This window comes from Ictalurus furcatus, chromosome 17 (genome assembly GCF_023375685.1).
Source record: "Ictalurus furcatus strain D&B chromosome 17, Billie_1.0, whole genome shotgun sequence".
Lineage (NCBI taxonomy): Eukaryota > Metazoa > Chordata > Actinopteri > Siluriformes > Ictaluridae > Ictalurus > Ictalurus furcatus.
Genome location: NC_071271.1, coordinates 8,620,189 through 8,645,759, shown reverse-complemented (window position 1 = coordinate 8,645,759; position 25,571 = coordinate 8,620,189). Strand labels below are relative to the sequence as shown.

The 25,571-nt window shown below is 39.2% G+C and overlaps 1 protein-coding gene across 2 annotated transcripts in view; it reads right to left on the bottom strand.

The window, feature by feature from the left end:
- zbtb16b (zinc finger and BTB domain containing 16b) overlaps positions 1-25,571 on the bottom strand; it is a 48,968-nt gene that overhangs the window by 9,265 nt on the left and 14,132 nt on the right. For both annotated transcript variants that reach the window (XM_053646740.1, XM_053646741.1), the window contains exons 3-4: positions 23,968-24,065; positions 16,483-16,569 (exon numbers count right to left, since the gene is read on the bottom strand). In XM_053646740.1, coding sequence (XP_053502715.1) covers positions 16,483-16,569; positions 23,968-24,065 — 185 coding nt within the window. The remainder of the gene's footprint in view (positions 1-16,482; positions 16,570-23,967; positions 24,066-25,571) is intronic.

Here is a 25,571-nt window from a genome sequence, read left to right as displayed (position 1 = left end):
AGCCACCACCATGCTGGACTGTGGACAGAGTGTTCTTTCTTCATTCTTCTTTCTCCAGACATACCGCTGATCCATCATGCCAAAAAGTTCCAGTTTTGTTTCATCGAGTCACAGAACAGAATCCCAAAACTTCTGTGGCTTTTTTTTTTTATAAGATTTTCAGCCGACTTGTCTTGTGCTTTTGGGTCAGTACTGGTGTAGGTCTTGGAGCTCTGGAATGGAAACCTTCTGCGTTTAGTATGCGCCTTACTGTGCTCACTGAAACCTCAGTGTCTGTTGCCACCAAGCCTTGCTGCAGGTCTTTTGCAGTCACTCAAGGGTTTTTTACAACCTGCCTTCTCAGAAATCTGGTTGCAGCCATTGATAGCTTCCTTTTTCTGCCCGTCCAGATAATGTACACTCAACAAACCCCTAGCCAGTTCAGGTATTTCATGTGTTACAGCTCAAGCACACCTGGTGCAACTAATGAAGCACTTGATTGTGACAACACCTGTTTTGCATATTTGTGCTGTTGTGAGGGATTCTGTTCAGGGGGTTAAATAATTTTGAAACTGGAGAAGTCATTATAAGTTGCAATTTCAGTTGAATTTGGGGAAATCACTTGAAGCACTCGTGTGTTGAACTATTTCAATTGCTTTTGTTTTATTTGTTCATTGCAAACAGCTGAAAGTCTGAAAATTTGGACAATAAACCTGATTTGCAGTGGGGGTTGAATTTTTTTGATTGCAACTATATTTTGTTTAAATTAGTAGTAAAGTTCCTCTGAACAGTGTTTCACAGGTGCAATATTCAATATCAAAAAGCCCTGCAATGTTCACATATTGGTTTATGGGCTATATGAAAATAACCTTAATTGCTGTGATTGTTCTGTGACATAATAAAACATCCTGATATCACCTTGCTATCAATATTTTGGTGCTGGAACAGAACCAAGAACTGGCTCTTTCACAGAGGAAAAACACAGAATTGTTCTACCTTAGGCATCAGCATCAGGTCTGGTACTTGCCAGTGGAAAAGCACTACGTGTCTCCCTTTCATTCTTATAAACTGTGCAGTCTAGCATCTCCTGCTTAAAGTAAAGCTGTCTCTAATTTAAAATCTATGTGAATTCCCAGAGGAAGGCTTATAAACAGTAGGCCAGGATTGACTTCCAAGTCAATCAATCAGCATTTGCCTCAGAGCTCAGAGAAACAAGGGGGGAAAAGCCACAGTAGCACCTGAGACACATAAAAATCAGCTTCTATCACAGACAGCCTCCCAGCAATAGGAGTTTTGTGCAAAAATGGCTGAGAAGCACTCTCTCACCCTATGCATTTTCTCCTGTATTTCTATTATTGCCCAGTTTAAGGCTTATCAGAAAGCAGAATAGGAGAACAGAGGTAGAGAATTTTGAAAACCAAAAGCACAGAAAGAAACAAAGAAAGAAAGAAAGGAAGAAATAATAATTAGTTCTTGCACAGCTGCCATACAGTAGCTATTCTACACCTTATGTATTATCTTATTAGAAATATTACAATTAAGTTATACGTATATAAAAGCTTACATATCATTTCTAATGTGTCTTTGCTGCTATTAAAAAAGTCAACCTTTTACAGAACAAACAGTGCAATGATACATTACATGCTACTTGTAACCAGAAGAAGAAAAAAAAGAAAGACAAGTACAAAGCTATCCCAACTTGCATGTGTTTTTAGGAATAATTTACCTCTACAACTCTATCTATTTATACTATCTCTTTGGCTCCTGAGAGAACACAATGTGTTTCTCGTACTCTTTATATATCTCTGTTTCTCTCTCCACTCAGTACACTCCCAGCAGAGGTTTAATGGTTCTGAAGTAGCTGACAGAGTTGCTTAAGCTGAGGTGAATGGGCCTGTTAATGGAGCTGGCCACTCTCACAAGATAAGTGTCAGCCCTCCACACTATCAGGAGATACAGTAGCTCTTCCCTCTGCTTTAGACAGCTTCCTTTTTCCCATACCTACACTCTAAGCATCTTGTTCTGCTCACTACCCAACAGTGGAGGTCCCACAGACGCATGATATTTCTTTTGGCAATATAAATGTATAAATATACTGTCACAACCCGCATTATTCCGTTGTTTTGTGTGTTTTTGTGTGTTAAATCTGTGCAGGTCGGACCATCCCAAACTCCAATCCAGGCCTTCCTGCTCTGCCTTGGATGCTGCTTTATCAGCTTTGTGTGCTGCTTCCACCCCAAAGCTAAATGGTAAATGGCGCACTTATATTGCACTTTTATCCAAAGCACTTTACACTGTGTCTCATTCATCCATTCACACACACTTATACACCAATAGTAGCAGAGCTGCCATGCAAGGTGCTAACTTGCCATCAGGAGCAACTTGGGGTTCAGTGTCTTGCCCAAGGACACTTCGGCATGTGGAGTCATGTGGGCCAGGAACTGAACCGACAACCCTACGATTAGTGGACAACCCGCTCTACCACCTGAGCCACAGCCGCCCCAAAGCTGACGTAATCAATGGCTGACAGTATTTAATGGTGACGGAAACCAGTTCTACCGGCTTCATTTTTACAATGTTCACTCATTTGCATTTGTGGTTGTGCTCGTTAGTCCGCTCCATATTTCTATTGTGATATTTCTAGTTTTTGAACTGTGCCTGTCCCAACGTCAAGCTTGATCTGCCCTTTGATGTCTGTTTGCTGCCTAGATTTGTATATAGTCACATTGCAGTATTTCTGTATATATCAAACATTGTATATATTCACCAGTAGTAGGGTTGTAACTGCCATTTATGTCGGGTGTGGGTTTTTGTCCCTGTTATTGGTAAGGGAGTGTAGGGAAGCTAATTGTCTTTTGTCTTTCTTTTTAGGTAAGTTAGTTCCCCTTAAACAGCAGTTTTGTTTGTTGTTTTGGCTTGGTCCACCCTAAAGTTTTCGCTGTTTATTTGTGGTGTACAGCAAATGTACAGTAATGTGCAAAAGTTTTAGGCACTCAATTTTTTAGTACAAACTTTGTTATAGATTTTGTATTTTATGACTCCTACATTATGAAGTCAGTACAAAAAACATTTTAGATTCCCAAACATTAGTTTTTTAGCAAATAATGTAATGTTACAGAAAAATGTTTGCACGTCATTAAAGAAAGCAGCATATTACTTAAGAGACCACTTTTCAGACAAAAAACACAATGAAGTCTGCTGGGTTTTGCTGCAAAAATAAGAAGCTAGTGCTACAGTCAAAGTCTCCAGAAGAACTGTCGCTGGTTCTGCAAGATGCTCAATAAAACATCTGGGTTACGCATGTAACCCTGTTCCCTGAGAAAGGAATGAGACATTGCATGAGCTCCATGCTGTGGGAAGTGCCCTCGCGCATGACCGGAATCTGAAGCTTGTGCAACATCATGCCTATTTATAGGCCTGCCATGATCAGGTGACATGGCAATTAAGTGTGTTGCGTGATATAAAAACGGCACCTGTGAACCGTGCCGTCATCCTCTATAATCTGAAGCGAAGACACAATTCATAGGCATGCCCCAGTATGACAAAGCTACGCAACGTCTCGTTCCCTTCTCAGGGAACAGGGTTACATGCGTAACCCAGACGTTCCCTTTCAAAGGGAACGCAACGCTGCGTGAGCTCCATGCTGTGGGAATGATAATACCCACTTCGTCACACTGAGAGTATGGCCTGTATAAAAAGATCCGAGCCCGAGGGTCACTGCAAGACACAAGTTGGAATGTATATCCAGGCTGTAATATCGAATTAATGTGTGTGGCGTAGACGGAGGAGGACAGAAAGCCTGCAACACTACTGGCCGGGCAGCAGACATAGGCACTTTAGAAATGTAATCCAGCCTAGGATATTGGAAGTCCTTGGCTAATCCAGGGGCAAAGTCAAAGCAGGAAGAGGCAACAGAGAGAACTTGTAGATCTCCTACTCGCTTGAGAGATGCCAGGGCCAGCAGAAGAGCTACCTTTAGAGTCAGAAGCTTCTCTAAGGCTGACTCTAAGGGCTCAAATGGGTCACCTGACAGACCTTCCAGGACCACAGAAAGGTCCCAGGAAGGTATGTGTGGTCTGCAGATGGGCCTTAGCCACCTGACACCATGCATAAACCTCGAAGTTAGCGGATGTTGCCCCACAGCCAACTGATGCTTGGTTTCATTAATAGAGGCGTGGCTGGCCAAAATGGTGGCCACATAGACCCTCATGTAGAACAAACCATCCTTGATGTGAAACGTCCTTGTAAGAACTCCAGGACTGTAGCTGTTGCGCAGTTCACTATGTCTGTGAACTGGCGTTCCTCACACCACAACACAAAAAGTTGAGCCACTTGAGTGCATACAATTTCCTCAAGGATGGTGCTCCAGCATTCAACATGGTCTCTACAAACTCAGTTTTGAGACCAGAATCTATGAGCTGGTGCCCCTCAGGGAGCAGACCCACAGTATCCATAGTTCCGGCTGAGGGTGAAAAATCAGCCCTCTGGCTTGAGACAGTAGATCCCTGCGGATGGGAATCTCCCAAGGAGTGCCATTCAGCAGGGATATTATCTCTGAGAACCATATTCAAGCTGGCCAATACAGTGCTACTAGCAGCAGACATAGACAATCTTGGCGAACTCTCGCTAGAAGTTGTGGAAGCAATCGTGGGAAAAATGTATAGATGTGACCTCGGCCACATGTGCACCAAGGCATCCAGCCCCAGTGGTGTGGGAGGAATGAGGGCAAACCACGGCGGGCAGTGTGTTGACTCCTCGGAGGTGAACACATCCCCCTCCACTTGGCCGAACCTCCGCCATATGGACTTCACTTGTGGATGGAGCCTCCCATCCCTGGGCCTCAGTCCCTGCCTTCCAATTGCCCAGAATGTACATTGCACTCACTGACAAAAACTTTCACTTTACCCAGAGAAGAATTAGTTGAGCATGCCTGAACAGGAGGCATGAATATATCCTCACTGGTGGTTGATATATGAGACTACCGCTGTGTTGTCTGTCACAACTAACACATGGTGACCTATCAGTTGAGGAAGAAAGAATTTCAGTGCTAGAAGCACGGCCCACATTTATAGGTGATTTATATGCCACTCCAGATGAGGGCCACGCCAGAGACCGTGAGCTGGACAGCCGTCTAAGACGGTTCCATGAGGGAGGTGTCTGTCATTACCATCTTACGATAAGGAGACACCCCGAGAGTGTGACCCAAGGCTAGAAACTGGGGGCACCTCCAAATTCTCAGAGCACTCAGTCATCACCACGTGACACCGATTACTCTCAGAAGTCTCATCCTTGGACGAAACCCCCACTTTTCAGCCAGCACTGAAACGGTCTACCTGTGCAGTAGGCCCAATGGTATGATGTTGGCTGCTGCTGCCATAGGCCCCAACAGTCTCTTGTAGAAACTGGAGGGGATGCCGAGATCCAGCTTTATCTTGCTCAATGGTGATAGGATTGAACCTACGCATGTTGGGGATAGAAATGTCCTCATCGTAGTAGAATCCTTATAACCTCTAGAAATGTTGTCCTCTGCACAGGAGAAAGCATACTTTTCTTGAGGTTCAACCTGAGCCCCGAGCTCATCATGCGGGTGAGAACAACATCTCGATGTTGAATCGCCAGTTCCCTGGATCGTGCTAGAATTAACCAGTCATCCAGGTAGTTTAGTACATGGATGCCCTGGAGTCGCAATGGAGCCAGAATGACATCCATGCACTCTGTGAAGGTGCGAGGGGATAAAGCTAGCCCAAAGGGAAGAACCCGATATTGGTATGTGTTGCCTCCAAACGCAAACTTCAGGAACTCTGTGATTGGGCAATATTTCTCTGTGGAAATATGCATCTTTTAGATCTATCCTCACAAACCAGTCTACAAAATGAACCTGTGGGAACGATAAGTTTGAGCAGCAGCATCTTGAACCTGTTTGTCTGAAGAGTTCAGATTGCGCAGATCTAAAATTGGCTGTATACTCCCATCTTTTTTGTGGCCCATGAAATAACAGCTGTAAAAACCTCCTTTCTGGGTACATGTTCTATGGCCCCTTTGTCAAAGAGGGATCTTACTTCCTGCGCTAACGTCGGCTCTGCTCTGTTCTGACTACTGTAATGAGCACACCTCTGAACCGGAGGGGTCGAGATCTGAACTTGACCCAGTAACCCTTTTCTATGGAGACACATTTGGCAGTAGTTTCCACGCTGCCAGATGGTCTTTTAGTGACATTAACTTTTCCACATTCTATTGAAGGGAAAACATAAGATTTTCGTTGCCCTGTGACAGCTCGCTGACCAGAGAACACTGAAAACTTGGGACAGCTTTGGCTAGGGGAGGCCCTACAGTAGTACTGGGGCTAACTGCCCTAACAACCTCATGTCCCTTGATATGTCCCTCCACAGCCCCTCAGGACTGCTTCTCCTTTGTCTGGCTGGCCTTTATGACCATTCTCAGATCAGGCCTAGTAGCAGGCTGTGACTGTACCCACCCGGTTCCTCTGGCTGTTTGCAGGGGGAGGCGGGCCGCCACACTCACCTTCTGTGCCTCCCTCGCACTAGCGTTGGTCTGGGCTCCACTCGTGGGTGCCTGGGTGAACTCAACACAACAGAGAAGTAACTGACTGAATGTCACCGTATGTCGAGCTCACTCAGCAGGTCTGCTTGGTAGGCCTGCAACACTGCCATTGTATGCAGTGACCCACAAGCAAGACCCAGAACCGCATAGGCCTTGCCCACCAATGCCGCGGTGGCCTTACATGACTTGGATGGCAAAGCCGGCCCCCTAAATCACCTGCCACTGATGGAGAGAGGTAGCTCGCAAGCGCCTCATCCACCTTCGGCATAGCTAAATAGCTGTGCCGTTCATTCCCCAAAAAGGCCAAATAATCCGACATGGCGGAGTTATAAATACGGCTTATGTGTGGTTTTTACCCAGAAGCGTGATATTTTTGTCATGCACTTCTGGAAAAAAGGGGAGTTTTCTGCAGTGTGAGGGAGATTTATTTTATTATTTTATTTGAGGGAGATTTATTTATTTTTCTGTATTTTTGTATTTCAAGCTCAGTAATATCAGATGCGAGTAAGTGATTCAAGCCCACTGCTCATCTGATCTATGTCTCTTTTGCCCGTGGTCTGGATTTTAGCTAGCATGTTAATACAATTGGGGTCATGGCAAACCTTTCTGACAAAATATACAGAGATTATCAGGTACATATCAGGTAAAAAAAAAAATCTAAATGATCAGGCATTATAGTTTTGTAGCTAACTTTCGTTAGCAGACTAGCTGCATATAACAGAACTTGAAATGCACAGGTCCTCAGGGAAATCTCCTTTTCCCTTTAACAAAATCTTCTATTTTAGCTGGCTAAGCAAAGTGAGACCACAGCTTTGGCAATTGCATGAGCACTGCTGTTTGATCGGGCAGTCACAGTAAGGTAACTAGGTAATTGAAATGAAAAGATAAGCTCTATTCAGATGTTTTTGCTCTTCCATCTTGTACTCAGTAACTGTGACAGCCACTGATGTGAACAATAAAGTTATTTTACACTTCTGTAATACTGAGTAATACAAGTTGCAAATACTACAAAGGCTGTATTTCAAACTGCATACTAACATGCTAGTCATTACACCACTGATATTATACGTTTCTAAGCATGCAACGTAGTGCACATTACGTGGTTTGGGACAAAGTCATAAATTCTTTCTGAATGTGTATTATTTAACACTTTTAGCCATGAGATTAATCCATGCAGTGGAGATTATCACAACACACCCCACATTACGAAATGCTCAGTGGCAAGTAGCTTGCAATAGCATTTTTCAACCAGAGAGGGCAAAATTCCAAAATCATACATCCTGTAGCTTTAACAAAGAAAAATATAGACATTGACCAAATTATATTTGTTTACTTAAGGAGACCTTTTATGTATGAGCGAGAGACAAAAGAGAAAAAAAGTGTAATCGCTGGCAAGATATATAAAGCACACCCAATCAATCTTTGTTCCTTACTTATTTGAAAGAATAATTGTTACTGCTGATCATTCTGTTAACTGCCCTATTACTTTGGTGACACCCTGTACAACAGGAATAAACTGTAATAAACTTCTACATCAAATGTAAATAATCATGTAATGTTTGATATGCATAATATCATAATATTATAACCAGTTTGGAAGGGAAGGTTCATATGATGAAAAAGAATGGATGGAAAGAAGGGCTGCTGCTAGAAGGTTGGAGATTTTAAGCCATGAGCTGCAGTGGGGTGTAAGGTCAGGGGAAACAGGAGGCAGATGAGCGGAATGTGTATGTGACGGACCTGGTTGCCCCTGCTGAGCATGGACAATAAGGAGTGGAGTGTGACTGAACTGAGGAGTACACATTGGAGCCCTGCTCCTGGCTTTACTCAAATACCACTGCACACCGCAAAATGACATGGGCTACCATTGGCTGTGTGATTAGCACAGGAGACAACTAAGAAACTCAAATTATATCTAGGATATAATCTGGAATGCATTATTGTTTTCATTCTTCTTCTGGGTTTCGTTTCTGTTCAATCTCATTTAATCTTTCAATAATGCCTAGTAATTCTTATACTAAGCTTTTTCCAGTGGTAGTGAAATGTAGTATCAGCATCAAATTATTATATTAAACTTGAGAGAGAGAGAGAGAGAGAGAGAGAGAGAGAGAGAGATCAAATACAAATATGGGAACAAACTGCTCTTCTCTTTGGTTGATCATTAGTTAAAACAGTGGAGACAGCCTGCCTGCTCCTTCCCAATTCTACAAATCCATTTTAATCAGATATGAGGAAAGGAGCGAGGCTGAGTATAAGAGAGGGAGTGATTAGTATACAGGAGCCTGTGCCACAGCTTCATTGACATTCAAGTGGGGTTAGCATGTTGCATTTAAAATGCCGTCTGATGAGGACTCCAAAATCAAACCATTTGTTACTGCCATTGAAGTGCCTGTGGGCAATAGGCAATTAAATTGGAATTAGTGTGGGGAATGAGATACAGATGATTCATATGGAGAGCGAGAGCTGTCAGAGAGATGTTCTGGAATTCTATTAACGTAACCAGGATGGATACATTTAGAGTAAACACACAGCTAGCTGCTTAACTTCATCGCATGCCATGCAATCACTGTGGTGCCTTATCTAACCTGACTGATTTATTCCCTCTACAGTTCAAAAACAATATGTGTCAAGAAAGAGCATGATTTATCAAGGATGTGTGAATTCTGTATTTAAAACACAGTTAAATGGAAACAGAGCCACTGCAGCTACTGCTTCATAGGTCATTTTGAGTTTAATTACTTTTTTATTTAAAGGCTATGGGAGTTTTAGACACACATAGTACTAGATTTTCTGAATGCTCTCACAACCTCCTTAGAGCCCATTCATAACAGGCCAAATGTTGATCACTTTACCATATTAATAATTCAAAGAGTTAAGAGTCATTCCTGAGCTCAAATGATTGTGGTTAAAGCCCTCTTGCAAGAATGCATTGTACCTCTGGCTATGATTTATACGAGAGGCCATCTGGACAGTGGGGGAACCATCAGCCTGAATGTCCGAATGACCCATTCTATTATACCCCGAGTCATAGGTCCAACTCTTTCACACTCTCAGGGTCCTTTTTCTAACATGGATCTGCTGAGAAGGCTTTTCTGTCCCACAAAAGAACTCTCAGCAGCATCTCATCAGACAAGACAATGAGACTTCTGTCACAGGGTGTTTTGTTTTCTTTAAGACAGTCACTGGAATGTGCACAATTGTGGACAATTGCAGATAATCAGAAAAATGTGGAGAATGTCAATGAGGGATTAAAGAGAAAACCTCACAATACAGAAGCTAGAATTCATCGTATCATCATTAATTAAAATAGATTATCAGTGCAATGGAAATGGAAAATGTAGATTTTACAACCTGTATCACCTGATGCCTTCTTGTAGGCACATGAAATACCTCAGAACAGTTAAAGAATAGGGGAAACGTAGAGAGAAAGCTGAGGTAGAGAACAAATGAGAAATAAAAGGAGAGAGGCAGAGAGAGAGAGTTTCTCTGCAGGACATCAGTATTCCAGCATAACAAGCTGCCTTTCACAGCTCGTAATGAGCCCTAGGTCACAGGAAACAGGTGCTTGGTAGATTATCAAAAACACACAAGCACGTCAGTGAGAGCCTTCACCTTTTATGTATTCATTATATTCTGAATGAATAATTATTTATTGGAATCAAAGTCTGAGTGCAAAAACAGATTAAAAGGCTGTCTCACTCAAAAAGAAATGTAAATCAGAAAATGTTCTATGACATGAAACAATTACTGACACTTAAACTCCACCTGTGCTATATTCAGTGAGTACTCTCAAGACATGCATGTTAATATGAATTATTAATAACTATTTGTATAAGTAACTATTTTGGTCATGCACTGGCTCTAGAGAATGCAGTAAAATTTCATGCATGCCAGCAGGGGGAGTGTTGTGCGTTGTGTGAAAACTCTTTGGCAGACCACAGACCCCACATGACCCTATCACACAGCATCAGTAACACGTACAAACCCCCCAACCCCCCCCCCCCCCCCCCACACACACACACATAATACAAAACATACTGAGTCATCCTGTGATTATTTAAAGTAACCATGAGACTATTTCAGTGTCATGTTTGTTTCTGTGCAATATCTGAAATATGTCTTTTCAGGGAATATGAAAAATTGTTCATTAACTTCAGTCTGAGTTTCTATTTATTACTGCTTTTAATGGTTTTCTTTTTAAATATATGTTTACAATCATATGGCCAGCAGTCACTGGTCTTACCATCCTACAGCATCTTAAGTTGATACAGATACTATGTCATCTCAGGGAGTTTTTCTTTTGCCACCATCGCCTCTGGCTTCACCATTAAGGATCTAATCAGCTGAAAAGCTGCTCTGTGACAATAAATACTGTTAAACGCACTTTACAAATAACACTGAATTGAACTGAATTAAATTGAATTAAGTTTATGCAATGTAAAATACATCATAAGCAGTGGGACAGAACAACACCAACCTTGGTTTAATCTACATTTAAATATGTTAGAAATATTCTAATAAAAATCCATCAAATGCCCAATCCTATTAGGTGATTTTATTCAAATACCCAAATGACCATCATTTAGATGTTAGTTTGTTTGAGATTTGATTTGATCAGGCTTTACTTAAAGTGTGAGGAATCCTAAGGGGCTAAAGGTAATTCTTAACCAATATAAACTGCTTTTTTCTATTTTCTCCAGGCTAAGCTGAAAAAGCAGCTGTAGCAAGCTGTTCTCACTGCCTGCCTTGCTGTACAAAAGGAAGAGAATTTGCTTTTCACACTGGTCAGATGACCCCATGACCCATGGAGAGCAAGGACACAAAAGGCCTGAACTGGTGCAGAAGTTATAGACCTAATCCTGTTCCCACACTTTTGGAAGGCAGGGGATAAATGTATGAGCAACTTGGGATATTTTGCATGACATTATATCCAAAATGAAAGCTACTGTCCTTTTTGAATTACTGACATTTAGTAATCAGGTAAGAATAAGTAAATATTTCCACAAGTGAACAGTGTACAGAAACCATTTCCACTGCAGTTGTAGAAATAGAGAAACTTACATCATATAAATGGTTTCGGAACACAGCAAGTTAGAAAGTAAAGTATAAAATTTAAAGCAGTTAAACCTAGCAGGCATACTAGATTGAAGAAGCACAAAAGGGTCAACATGCTGACATGAAAAAAATGTTTGGCCATATTTGGTTGAAGAGCAAGCAGACATAAAGGTTGCATAAATAAGCTTTGACACACAGGTCACAAATCTCCATCTTTGAATGTCACTGGACACACAGTCGTGACATAGCTGGGGGTGCCTCACCTGCTTGCAGCTGTTTCAGCTGGGACATTAGAGGTCTTACTCATCTGCAGAAAGTTAATTCCAGAACATAGGCAAAATTATGAAACTCAAAACTCCTCCTTTTTTAGGATAATACACTAGATAAAAGTTAAATATGATAGGTAAGGGAGAATAGGCTTTTCTTTAACAGACACCAAAAATATCCTGGTGCTTTTTCTTTCAAAAATATTTCTTCAAATTTCTCAAGCTGTTCTGATAAGCAGCTGGGTGTATTCATGTCTCTGTTTGCAGTTTAAGTGTGATAATTAATCCCTGCATTCACCAGCAAGTTAGTCTTTCTCCCAGTATAAACAAAATTATTCTCATCCTGCCAGTTCGAGCCTTATTTACACTGTGAAATAAACAAAAGCAATCAATATTTATTCAATAAAGACCTTATAGCAGGTTGTTTCCAACAACTCAGGAATGTAATTACATGCTGCTTTGCTCAGCTACAGATGGACAGACAGGTCTCGAGAATCATGAGTATCATGGTGGTGTGAAAAGTAAGCAGATAAAATATCATTTGTTATGAAATATACACTGTATATATGGTTTTAAACCTCACACATATAGGAAAAACAGCTCAAGATTTTAGTCCCTTGGTACATGAATGCTACAGATGATTGACAAATTAGAGGAAAAACAGCATCAATGCACCTCGGCACAGGTTCTCTGAAACTGTACTGTAGAGATGAACACCATTCTACTAAAAGATAATCCCTCAATTGGTGTTTAAATTATGGTAGTTGAGAGTAATATCTTACACATCACTGTTCAACTCGATTGAGATCTGCAAAAGGTTACAAAGGCGTTAGCATATGATCATTTACATCTTCATCAAACCATTCAGTTGCCATAGTGCCCTTTGAATGGGGGAGGAGTCAAGACACCGCTCTCATCAGGAGATAAATGATTCATCATAGGATGAAGAAAAACTTCGGAGGGAAAAACCATCCCAAAACCATCCAAACCCAAACCATGGCAGCAAAATGCCTCTTACAGCATAACAGAGCCACCAGTGCCAACATGGTGTTTAATTATGCAGCATGCCCACATAAATTAGTGTTGGGGTTGTATGATGTGTTTGTGTGATGTATTTTTAGTGTGTTTGGTGTTTTCTGTACTTGTTTATCAAAGCATGTCCTTTTAATTTTGCTAATAAACTGTGGAACCTTTGGCCTAATTTCCCTATTATTTCTTTTTTTTCTCTCTCTCTAAACATTAATCTGCCGGCAGGTACAGCAAGACACACACAGGGATAGCAGATAAAAGTGACCCATTTGACTAAATCTGTACAATGTTTATTACAAAAACTAGATAAATAATAAAATAATATATGTTCTTATGTCCATGTGGGTTTCTTCCAGGGTCTCTGGTTTCCATCCACATCTCAAAAACATCTTTAAAAAAAAATGCTGGTAGGTGGATAGGCTACAATAAATTATCCCTATTGTATTAATGAGTGTGGGAATGTATGTGTGCATGGTGTCCTGTGATGGACTGACATCCCATCCAGGGTGTATTGCCCAACAATCTGCCACAACCCTAACAAGGATAATGTGGTTAATGAAGATCAATGAATTGAGTAATATATTCGATAATATTTATTGCCTGTGTTCAAAGAAAGAAAGAAAGAAAGAAAGCATTAATAAAAATATTGCTTTATATATATATATATATATATATATATATATATATATATATATATATATATATATATATATATATCTTAACTATAGATAAAGTTGACAAAATTATACATAATGATAAAAAGTATCTGCTTCAGGATATGACTCAATATCCTGAAATCACAGAATTGTGATATATACAGAGATTCTTTAAACCCTTGTGCACAACTTGAATGTACGCTTTAAGAATTTGTTGTTTCCAGGGTATTCACTGAGACTGTATGCTTTGATATGGGCACTGACAGATACCTCATTTGACCCCACATCTCTGTGAGTGAGAGAAGCTGTTGGGCTAATCTACCCGAGTGAACAGCTTGCTTAATAATTAACACAACAAGATACATTGCTCATGTTTAACCACTGTTTATTCAGTGGCCCAATTCAATGAAGTTAAGTCATGCTGCCCTAAATGTTTTTAGATTTAGACGTGGGTGACGTGGTACAGCACACGTTGTTATGTAGATAAGTAAAACGAGAGACAGTGATGTCCTGGCCTGCTTTCAAGAGTGCCCAGTCCTGAGATGTTAGCTGTAGTTTTATTTTAAGACAGCCTGTAAGTAGGTCAGCTCTGAGTTTGTGACAGTGCTCTGGCAGAGTGTAAACATCGGCACATGATGTTGTTTTTCTCTGTCTGTTCTAGCACCAAAATCAGCTCTCCTGCCACCATTTTCACTCCTTCACTGTGTTTTATAGACTAAACTTTCAAAGCTTTAGTGTGATATTCACCTCCGGCTTTCTTGCATCACTCCTGATGGAGGTGGATATATGAGTGTTTTATTTAGAGAGCTCTGCAGGCTCTTCAGAAGAAAGAAAAAAAATGTGGATCCTTGGCTTGTCTTCAAGTTCAATGCCACATTCTAACAACATGTTGAAGCAGAAAAATCTCACTGAATAACTGCAGCAGTCAAAACCACATCCATTAATGGCAACATGTTTGTGTCCCAAAACTAAAGAGGATTTTTTTTTATTATGGCCTGGTGTACACTTCACTGGATCTGAAGCCAAGGTAAAACAGAGCACTTGAGTTTTCCGTGATGTTCCATGATGCATGATGTTTGGGACAGCAAATCGAAACTTCTGGGCACCACCTTATGTCCACAGGCATTAACTATTGATACAGTGTGTGTCACAAGAGTTACAGTTACACGGCAAAGTTTTTAAAAGGGTTATCGTGTTTCTCCCCATGGAACACAGGTGACAGATATTGCACCCTGATCTCACTGTACACAAACACACAGGCAAGTGTTTGGGCATAAATGTCCAACTTAAAAGTGAGCTTATTACAAATTAAAATCTGCTCCAAAGAGTTAATAGTAAAGATGATTGTCTCCTCAATTTCAAGCTCATAAAATGATGGCAGCTTGCTTTAATTAGGACTCACCCTTTATATAGCCTCAACATGTGGATCATTAGCCCGATTGAGCACTTTTATACCCAGAGAGCATATTAATTAGTGCAGTCTGGAACACCTGTAACAGTCTACTGTCTGTCTCTCAGTAGCAGCAGACTGAGTGAGTGATGCTTCTCACATAACACAGATAACTATAGGTCAGACCTTTAGATTCAAGGATTATTGTAGTGATTTGTGCATGTTTCACTGTGTGGGTGTGTGTGTGTGCTCTGGTGTGCTGTCCACAAAGATGACAAAGCTAATAACCTATTTACATAAGAAGGACAGCATGTCACTGCACTACACACAAGCATGACCCAGAATGACCTGGGATTTATTTACTTAAAAAGCAAAAAACAAGCACTAAAAGAGCTATATAAAAAAGAAAAGAAAAAAACATGATCACGGCATTTTAGCAATCTTATTTTAACAGCATAGCCGAAATCCTAATGTTAATACCTAATTTACCCATTCTACCCTAAATAATCACATTGGTCCATTAAGAGCAGAAGCATGTAGCTGTCAGCTGTGCTTAGTCAGGTTAATGATGAGCAGTGATGGAATGCATGGCCATAACTAGCTATGATGACACTGAGGCCCAGACCTCAATAGTTTCTGAAGGTTTTTTGTTTTTGATGTTTTTTTTTTTATCTCCCACTTAGCATCTTCCCTTGTCAAATCCAATATGCAAACAGTAATACTGATAATGTTATAATGTCTGATAATATAATATGTCCAAGACTACTCATTCAGCAGTGATGACTGGTTCTCAACTGACCTCAGAGCAGCTGAGGAGAATTTGCCCATAGACGTAATCACATTTTATACATAGCTCTCAAGAGACACGTCACCAGACTTTAAATTCTTGTAGAGAGGTATGCAACATACACATTAAAGTCTAACATCTGACATTACTATGATAAAATTGTTTTAGTTTATGTGAGAACATGTGATATACATGTTAGTGTTTATAAGGGCAACTGTGGTTTGTAAAATGCATACTAATGATGTCATAATGTTACTAGCCAAATCAACTTGCTAGTTACAGTACTGATAGTTAATATACCCCATGTTAGCTGCAAGTACATGGCATTTTTAATGCATGCTTTTTCAGATATCAGGAGGAGAAACAAGATAGAAAAGGAGGATGGCCTCATGCTCAAGGAGAGAAAACTGTAAACTCAATAAAATTAAACAGTCTATTTGAATTAGAGCAGTTTGTATAAGAAAGGAAGTATAATGTAACAGAGATTAGAAATTAGCAATAGATGCAGCACACATTAGACATTGTGGGATAATAAATAAGAAGTAGGTCACATTTTTGCAATGTGGACCACACTAACATTTTGACCCTGTTAATTCCCCTGGAATGATGAAATGCAGCCTTCCAAAGCCCTGACGTACTGCCCCATCTTTAATTCCGACAATATTTAACATGCTTTCCTCTTCATTTTCTCCTTAATATGTAAATATCATAGACAGGCTGGTAAATGCTCGGGTGTGGCAGCAGAAGGAAAAACATTACCTGTGTGTGTCTGTCGATGAGTCGCCAAGGCATCTTCTTTAGAGAACTGAGCTCCACACTGATCACACACCAGTGCTTTTGGTCCATCTACAACACAGAGCAGCAGAGGACTTTAGTAAGATTTACAAATACTTGGATATAGCTGTGTAGTACTTTCACTGTGTGACAATTTCACATAATTTTCCACATGTACAACTATTTATAACTGCTATTATTAACAGCTTTGGAATCAAGACATCAAAGGACCAGGAAAAACTGCATATTGAAGATGAATAACTGTGTGTATACACTCCATGAACTTCTAAACCTGTAAATATAATTTGCATCATTTCTCAACCACCTAAAACAATAGCTCACTTTAAAGATGCCTGCATGTGTTTACTGCAAATGAAACATGAGCTTATTCACCAAGATGTCAGTGTTCTTTAAAGGTTTATGATCACTTCTTTCAGAGGAAATCGTTTGTGATAACACACACACACACACACACACACACACACCAAGAAAAATCAGTAACAAAAAGGCTCTTGATAGAACCAGAGAACTTGTCAGCTCTCTCTGACTTTATGGAAATTAAAACTTACAAAGTAGCTGAAATTTATCAGACAGATGTACATCCTCAGGAATACTGTATGAAGCTGCATCTGCTTGTATCTCTGCTCTGATTTATGACAGCTGCAGGTTCCCATTCTTAAACTGTTTCAGTGCAAAGGGTTCCAAAAATGTCAGAACAGAACTATATTTGCAGTTAATTCTTTGATAAGAAACATTTCATTTATTATAAAATTTCTGCTATATATAGATTCTGAAAAGGTTTTCCTGAACTGAAATATGTTTTTTGTACATATCTCAACCAGAATTAAAGTCCTAGCATTTTCTGGTTACCCTCAAAAATGAAAGATTCCCTGCCTACCTCTACATTTATAACCTAAACTTTAAAAAAAAATAAATAAATAAACATTGCTGAAAAATTACAGAATTATAAGTTTACAATAGGACATGCTGATTTTGCATTGATTATCAGTATCATCCACACCAGTCTCCTGTTCCTGTTCCACTCATCAGTTTCTTCATCTCTTGCATTAACAGTTCATTCTCACATCAATAGGAAAATAAGTGTTTATTAATACAGTCAGTTTTATTTTGTTGGATTAATTTTCTTGTTATTAATGTCTTTTTTACTAGGTTATTTAAACATTGTCTACTGTCATAGTGTCATGTGTACAGTGTTTTCCTCTGTTTTTATAATGATTTGATGGAGCAGGTGCATCACAGACATTTTGACAGCCGGCATCTGATTACAATCTGAATTGATTTTGTATCATTATGGTGTGTAACTATCCAAAAACCTGATAAAATCATGAGAAAAGCACACTTAGCTAGCGAGGTTTTAGACATCTTTATGCAGACTGACTGCATTTAACACTGAATTCCCAGGAAGATAAAAGGCAAGGTTAGAAATTAACCTAAATAAAACCATTTCCACATCAAAGTATATTAAGAAAAACTCAATTTTGGTCACAATTTTTTTCTTTTTTTCAGCTCTATTGACTTCCAGTGGATTTTTGTTGACTGCCTCACATACAATGCATCTGGAAAGTATTTACAGCACTTCACTTTTTCCACATTTTGTTATGTTATAGCCTTATTCCAAAATTGATTAAATTCATTATTTTCCTCAAAATTCTACAAACAATACCCCATAATGACAACGTGAAGGAAGTTTGTTTGAAATCTTTGCAAATTTATTAAAAATAAAAAACAAAAAAACACATGTACATAAGTATTCACAGCCTTTGCTCAATACTTTGTTGAAGCACCTTTGGCACCAATTACAGCCTCAAGTCTTTTTGAGTATGATGCTACAAGCTGGGCACACCTACTTTTGGGCAGTTTCTCCCATTCTTCTTTGCAGGACCTCTCAAGCTCAATCAGGTTGGATGGGGAGCGTCGGTGCACAGTCATTTTCAGATTTCTCCAGAGATGTTCAATCGGGTTCAAGTCTGGGCTCCGGCTGGGCCACTCAAGGACATTCACAGAGTTGTCCTGTAACCACTCCTTTGTTATCTTGGCTGTGTGCTTAGGGTCGTTGTCCTGTTGGAAGATGAACCTTCGCCCCAGTCTGAGGTCCAGAGCGCTCTGGAGCAGGTTTTCATCAAGGATGTCTTTGTACATTTCTGCATTCATCTTTCCCTCGATCCTGACTAGTCTCCCAGTTCCTGCCGCTGAAAAACATCCCCACAGCATGATGCTGCCACCACCATGCTTCACTGTAGGGAGGGTATTGGCCAGGTGATGAGTGGTGCCTGGTTTCCTCCAGACATGACGCTTGCCATTCAGGCCAAAGAGTTCAACCTTTGTTCAATCTATTGTCTGAGAGTCCTTCAGGTGCCTTTTGGCAAACTCCAGGCGGGCTGTCATGTGCCTTTTACTGAGGAGTGGCTTCCGTCTGGCCACTCTACCATACAGGCCTGATAGGTGGAGTGCTGCAGAGATGGTTGTTCTTCTGGAAGGTTCTCCTCTCTCCACAGAGACACGCTGGAGCTCTGTCAGAGTGACCATCGGGTTTTTGGTCACCTCCCTGACTAAGGCCCTTCTCCCCTGATCGCTATTTGGCCGGGCGGCCAGCTCTAGGAAGAGTCCTGGTGGTTCCAAACTTCTTCCATTTACGGATGATGGAGGCCACTGTGCTCATTGGGACCTTCAATGCTGCAGAAATGTTGCTTTTTTTTGTTTTTTATTTTAAATAAATTTGCAAAGATTTCAAACAAACTTCTTTCACATTGTCATTATGGGGTATTGTTTGTAGAATTTTGAGGAAAATAATGAATTTAATCCATTTTGGAATAAGGCTGTAACATAACAAAATGTGGAAAAAGTGAATACTTTCCAGATGCACTGTATAAGGACATCTGCAAAAAACTGTAAATGTAAACGCACTAGAGGCATCACATCATGTCATACAGTATAGTCATTTTTGTAGGCTCTTAATATAATGCAAAGCTCCACATACTTACTCCACATACAGTGCCATGTAGACTGCGATTCATTTGAGTCAAAGCCATGTGAGGATTGGATTTATATGAGGTGGAAGAAATCTGGTGCAATCTAATAATGATGTGTCTCATTCCCTCAAACCTGCATGTGCTATAGAGGGGTCTATTAAAAGATGTCCCAGACACCTGTAGGGTTGGCCTAGTCTACCACACAAACAGTGAAGTAGGCCATGAAATATCCCTAATTTTGAGAATGTGGTCTGCTCTGTTGAATCAAGCACACCACACTCTTTAAAAAGTGTTCTTTATCAGGCTGTGTGTTTCTGCATGAACACCATTTAAACACAAAAAGACCATGTTACCTTTTTTTGCCTACGAAATGAATGCTTATTTAACCAGTGTTTTGGTTGCAGTGTGAGACTTTGGCACTTTTGGCAAGAAAGTCTCATATAGCCAACTGTAAAAAAAAAAAAAAAAAAAAAAATTTATTCTAGTATTCCAAAGAATTAAGATTGGAAATCTTGCAGAAGGGGATTTGCTTTTGCTTCACTGTATGAATCAATACTAATGACTCTTCATCATCTTAGATTAATGTGGCATCTTTAGGGTTTAGAAAACCCTTTATTTCCAGGAAAATGTTTTAACTGATTCTGAGATTCTGTCTAGCACGCCTACTCTACTCCATCAGTGGTGAGACACAGCACACAGGAATTCAAATGGGGACTTCCACCATCTCCAATCCCACCCAGGAGCATCCCACTAACTTTCAGCAAAAATAAATGAATAAATAAAATCTAAATCTATAATGACCCAAAGCTTGTCAAGTATCTAATTTCAGTGAGCTGCTTCTAAATAGCTTTATTATGAGTCATTAAAACGCCCACAAACTTGAGGAAGCCAGCCAGCTAGTGCCTAAATTTAGCCTCTCCTCCATATTCCCTTCTACATTTCATTCTTGTAAAGCTGCCTCCAAAAAAAGCAAACCACAGCTGCATGTGTGCTTTTCAACTCATCACAAACAACAAGCAAACCATACTCAGCATGAACTCTGGATGTTCCCTTTTCACCATCTTATTAATAATTTAAATGGTCTTGGCAAAAATGCAGCTGTGTGAGATGGAACATGCTGCAATTTTTATAACAAAAGAAGGAAGCACATATCTGCATACACGTGGCATGCAATAATCCTGTTTGGACTCATATGCATTCTCACATGCTTCTGCCCCACCCTGTTCCCTGAAGTGATGAAGCAATTCCAAAATCAAATGGTCTTCTGTAAACAACACACAGTGCACTGTATTGTCCATAAAAACACAAACATTCCCCAAAGCAGCCTCCAGACTTGGGTGCAATTACCTTCCATCAAAACACTTTGTGCGGTATGAAAAAATAGCAGCCTGGCATGTGCTGAATGCCAAATCAGGCCACTGGAGAAAGCTGCTTCTGCTACTTGGAAATCATAAGGATTTATAGATGGCAAATATGAATAGTGGACCAAGAACAGAATAGTTTGTGGGGTTAAGATTATCATTAAGATCTACACACAGAATTAAGTTAGGAATACAACATGGCAAGACAAGGTGTGCTCTTATAGGAAAATAATCAAAACATTAAAAAAAAAAAAAAATTTGCTGCTCCTAACAAATAAAAAGTATTATATAGTATTAAAATATCCTTCTTGTGTATTCATTCTACATTTATATACATGCTGAATACTTCAGTGGATAATAATTGCATTGTGCTAAAATAGCATGAGTACCTGTTGGCTCTGAAATACTCATAAACATTGACCGCACTGTCTCATTATCCACAAACTTCTATCCTGTTTTCATTTTGACACACACAGCAAGGAGTTGCCAGGGTGCAAATGAGTAGGTCAAGTAAGTGAAAGTTTGACTGTATTTTGAACATTCATAGAACTTTAATGTCAGTAGCCTGAGGCAAGCAGCTGCAATGTAAAATTAACGGATTTTAAAGTTCCTTATTCAAATAAACAAAGCTATTCACTCATATAAATTATTTGAGGCAAAATGTATGATATATTTGAGCCAGGTTTGAATATCATTTATCACACATATTTATGTCCAAATAAGTTCCAGAAGAAATTAGTTATCTTTGAAGCTCCAATACCTACTGCTTACTGTCAAGCATATTTTTCCACCTTCTGTTTTAGCTGAATGTTTAGTTATCGTGACTGAGGCTTTTTTTTTCTCCTTAGTGAATACATGTGACTCTATATCCATAATTTATAGGTATTTCAAAACTGCATATCATTGCAGTCCTACTTTTGTGACAATGGTCAATTAATAAAAAATTTATTCAGATGGAGACTGGCATGGAGACACACAGTGACACATCTTTTAACATATCCATTTAAAATTCTAGACACATACACTGATCCACTGCATCATGCAGTAACAGCATTCAGCCAATACCACTGTTATCAAGTGAACCAATTCTCAGAAGGCCTGCTGTCCCCTTTTCTGTCTTTCTGTTTTCCCTCCCGCTTTCTGTTTTTGTTTTTGTGTACTTAGGCCTCCTCCTCCACCCTCCTCCACCTTCCTCCCGCTTCAGTGCTTATGTCGTTTCAGAGAGCAGTGGCTTGGAGAGCACTCAAGTTTGATTAATTTAGGGATTTGGGTACAGTATGTTCCTGGACACACATCTGCGAGCAATCATAAACGCGGCGGAATGCTGGCAGAACATCCAGACCTGCAGGCAGCTGATGATGTCATCAGAGCAAGGGAAGAGCTGGCGCACCGCCAGTGATCTCAAAGCAACAGTGCTCTCTCAGACAGCCAGACAGATAGCGAGAGAGAGAGAGAGAGAGAGAGAGAGAGAGAGAGAGAGAATGTGGAAACTCAGAGAGAGCTTAGTCTGGAGTTCTGACAACAAATTCTTCACATATTTCTGATTCTTCTCTCTTTTGCACTCATGGTGTACATGAACAGGTGCAAGAGGAATCTCAATCATTCATTCAGCTTCTGACGTAAAACGTATCTGTTTTCTCAGTTTTATCTGTCCTAATCTGTTATAATGTATTTTCTCAGTGACTATACTGTGTATTTCTTTTCTGTGTCTGGCTGCTCATTGTTTCACATTGTGTGTTTGTCCAGGATTTTTCACTGTTTATGTATCATTGTATTGTAAAGCATCCATGAGCTCTGGAAAGGCACTATATAAATTAAACATATTATTATTCTGTAAATGCTTTATTCTACTTAGGGTCACTGGTATTTAAATTAGTTATTCCTTTATATTTTAGAGAAACAGAACAAACTTCATTAGAAAATGTGATGAAAGGCTAGAAACATAAGTTACTATGGGAGTTGATAAGATGATATGAAATAGAAAGTTGCCAAGTGAAAAGGGAGAGTACATTTACTTCAATCTTTGATGACATCATATAAGATCCTTTAATGCGATTATAATAAGTATAATAAAAAATAAAAATCATTATTTTTCAAATAATGGCATTTTACACAATTTTGGTAGCCCTTCACTAAGAATCATGAATTATGATTTCAGCTTGTCCTGTAGAAAAATATAATGTATATCACTATTATAGTTAAGTTAACTATTATATACTATTATATACAAACCATACTGTTATAGTTAACTATTATGTTATAGTTATATGTTATAGAAAGAGACCTACTGATATAATTCATATTACACACAGCTTAATATTGTTTTTAAATAAAACAAACAAACAAACAAACTAATGAACAATCAAAAACTCTAAATCATAAAGTTTCTCTTTACTGCTGTGGTAATATCTTATGTTGTCCCTTTGGAACTCTGTATTACAGTATTAATGGTGTCCTCATTCCTCTCTCACCTGACTGCCTCCTGCATAATGAAGCTGTATTTAAAAGCACAAATGAACCCATTAACATGAAAAACACTATGAAATCCATGCCACTGGGTTTCCCTGACATACCAATATGGCTTCATACTTCGGGTTAGGTCTGAGTTTGAAGTTTGTACCTTTTATTATTAATTCTAATAATTTAATTTAAAAAATTTAAACCACACTTGTTTGTTTGTATTTATGCAAGTTTCTCATGACATAAAGTTTTAACATACACACCTTCACTGTGTACACTGTACATAGTAACATCTCCAGTTGCCTTAAATGGACATCTCCCAATTTCCCAATGTATAAACCAATGGATGTTTACCAGAAATTAAGACGGGTGGGACTGACCAGTGACACACTAATACATGCTACCAGCTTGACCAAAGTGCAATGTTCTATCTTGTGTAAATATTTTACGTAACTGAATACCACAGAAAACTGAACGCTACATGACAGACCCCGTGTTCATCTGATGCTGGGGAATAAGAATGTTAATGTTAACCAGTTGATTCAGTGTTATCAGTCTCATAATGAATTACTGCTCATTATCATCTTTTAAACTGACAGTTATCCCAATCTATTAGTGAAATTCTGAGTACAGTAATGGTGTGTTATAGTGTGAAGTACCTGAGTGTGACAGCATGTGCATCCTCAACCGTAAGCTATCCAAAAAGTGTTTTCCACAGAACTCACAGCCAAAGGTTTTCATGTCACTATGCAGTTTCCTGAGGAGAGAACAAAGCGAGATGTACTGCATTACAGTCACTGGAGTAATATTACTGGGATAGTGGGATAGTTTATTAAAGCCATTAGTAGTCTCATAAGGATACATTTTGCCTGTATATATTTGAGCACACTGAGACTTCGTAAAAGAAATGTACCAGGTAACTGGAAAGTAAAACTGAATGAAAGTGCATTGCAGCTAATGAGTTCATGCTAAACCTCATCATTTACAAATGACTTGTCTATGATTCACATTCGGAATGATACTAGAGCTTTTTTAACTGTAGAAAATGGAGTATCAAGGTTTGCCATAATCAGTGGAACAAGTAGTTGTTACGTCCTTGCAATTTAGCATGTTTACAGTAGATCTTTTGTTAATTGTTTTCTTGCTGATGGAGAATTGCAGAGCAAAATGTATGTCTCAGGTTGATGAGACAGGAAAATGTCTAGGCGAATTAAGAATGTTTAAAACAAAAAAGCACCAATATCACATTCTAAGAAATTCTAAATTCCTAAGAAAGTTGCTCTGTAAAGGATAGCAGTGCTTAATAACATAATAACATTTATTTACATAACTTTTATTACAGTGTATGAAATAATATATACAATGTACTAGCTAGTAAATACAATGCATCTACAAAATACAGGACTAAAACTAAATATAACATTTAGTTATAACTGTTTTATTTAATATTAAGTTAGATTATGTGGAGCATCTGCCATATAGGTCCCAGTGAATTAGCTGTTACCATAGAAAAGATAACATATTTCAAAAAGCACATTAATATAAGCATACATTAATATGCTTGCACATATGTATATTAATATTTAAAAAATTAACATATGTGATTTGCCTTGCAGCCAACAGTGCTATCAGAGCTTCTGTTATAGAATATTAATCAACACTTCTGACCAATCAGAATACAGAAATCAACATCGCTGTGCTATAATATACTCTAATAGTTCACTAACTGTTGATTGGGTTTGCATGTGCCCCCTCCCCCCCCCCCTTATTTATTTTGTCTTGAAAACTTAACAGCAGCTATGTAACATTAAGCACTACCAAAAACCCATAAATGGTTTACAGTGTTCCTATGAAGTTGTTTCTGTTATACATGCATATTTAACTGCACAACAGCAGAATTTGAAATGCGACTTGATGGAGCTACTACCGGACTATCTTTGTAGCTGCCTAATAAAGTATTAACCATCCAAACAGAGTGACTTGATGGTTTGATAGAAATGGCAAGATTTATCAAAATTGAAACACATGCTTTAGAGTGAGCCTGGACAAATATGTACAGTCAATTTTAATAGAGTAGTTACAGCTCTGGAAAGCTTGTTAAGAAAACAACATCAGGTCCCTATCCATGTCAGACCATTTCTAATCTGTCGCATTTGTTCCTAATATTTGTTTCAAATTGAATGTGTTTAATGCTGCTGAAATCCTGGGTAGCATGGTCTGTTTATCTGAGTGATGCTATACATATCAATGACTTGCCTCCTTT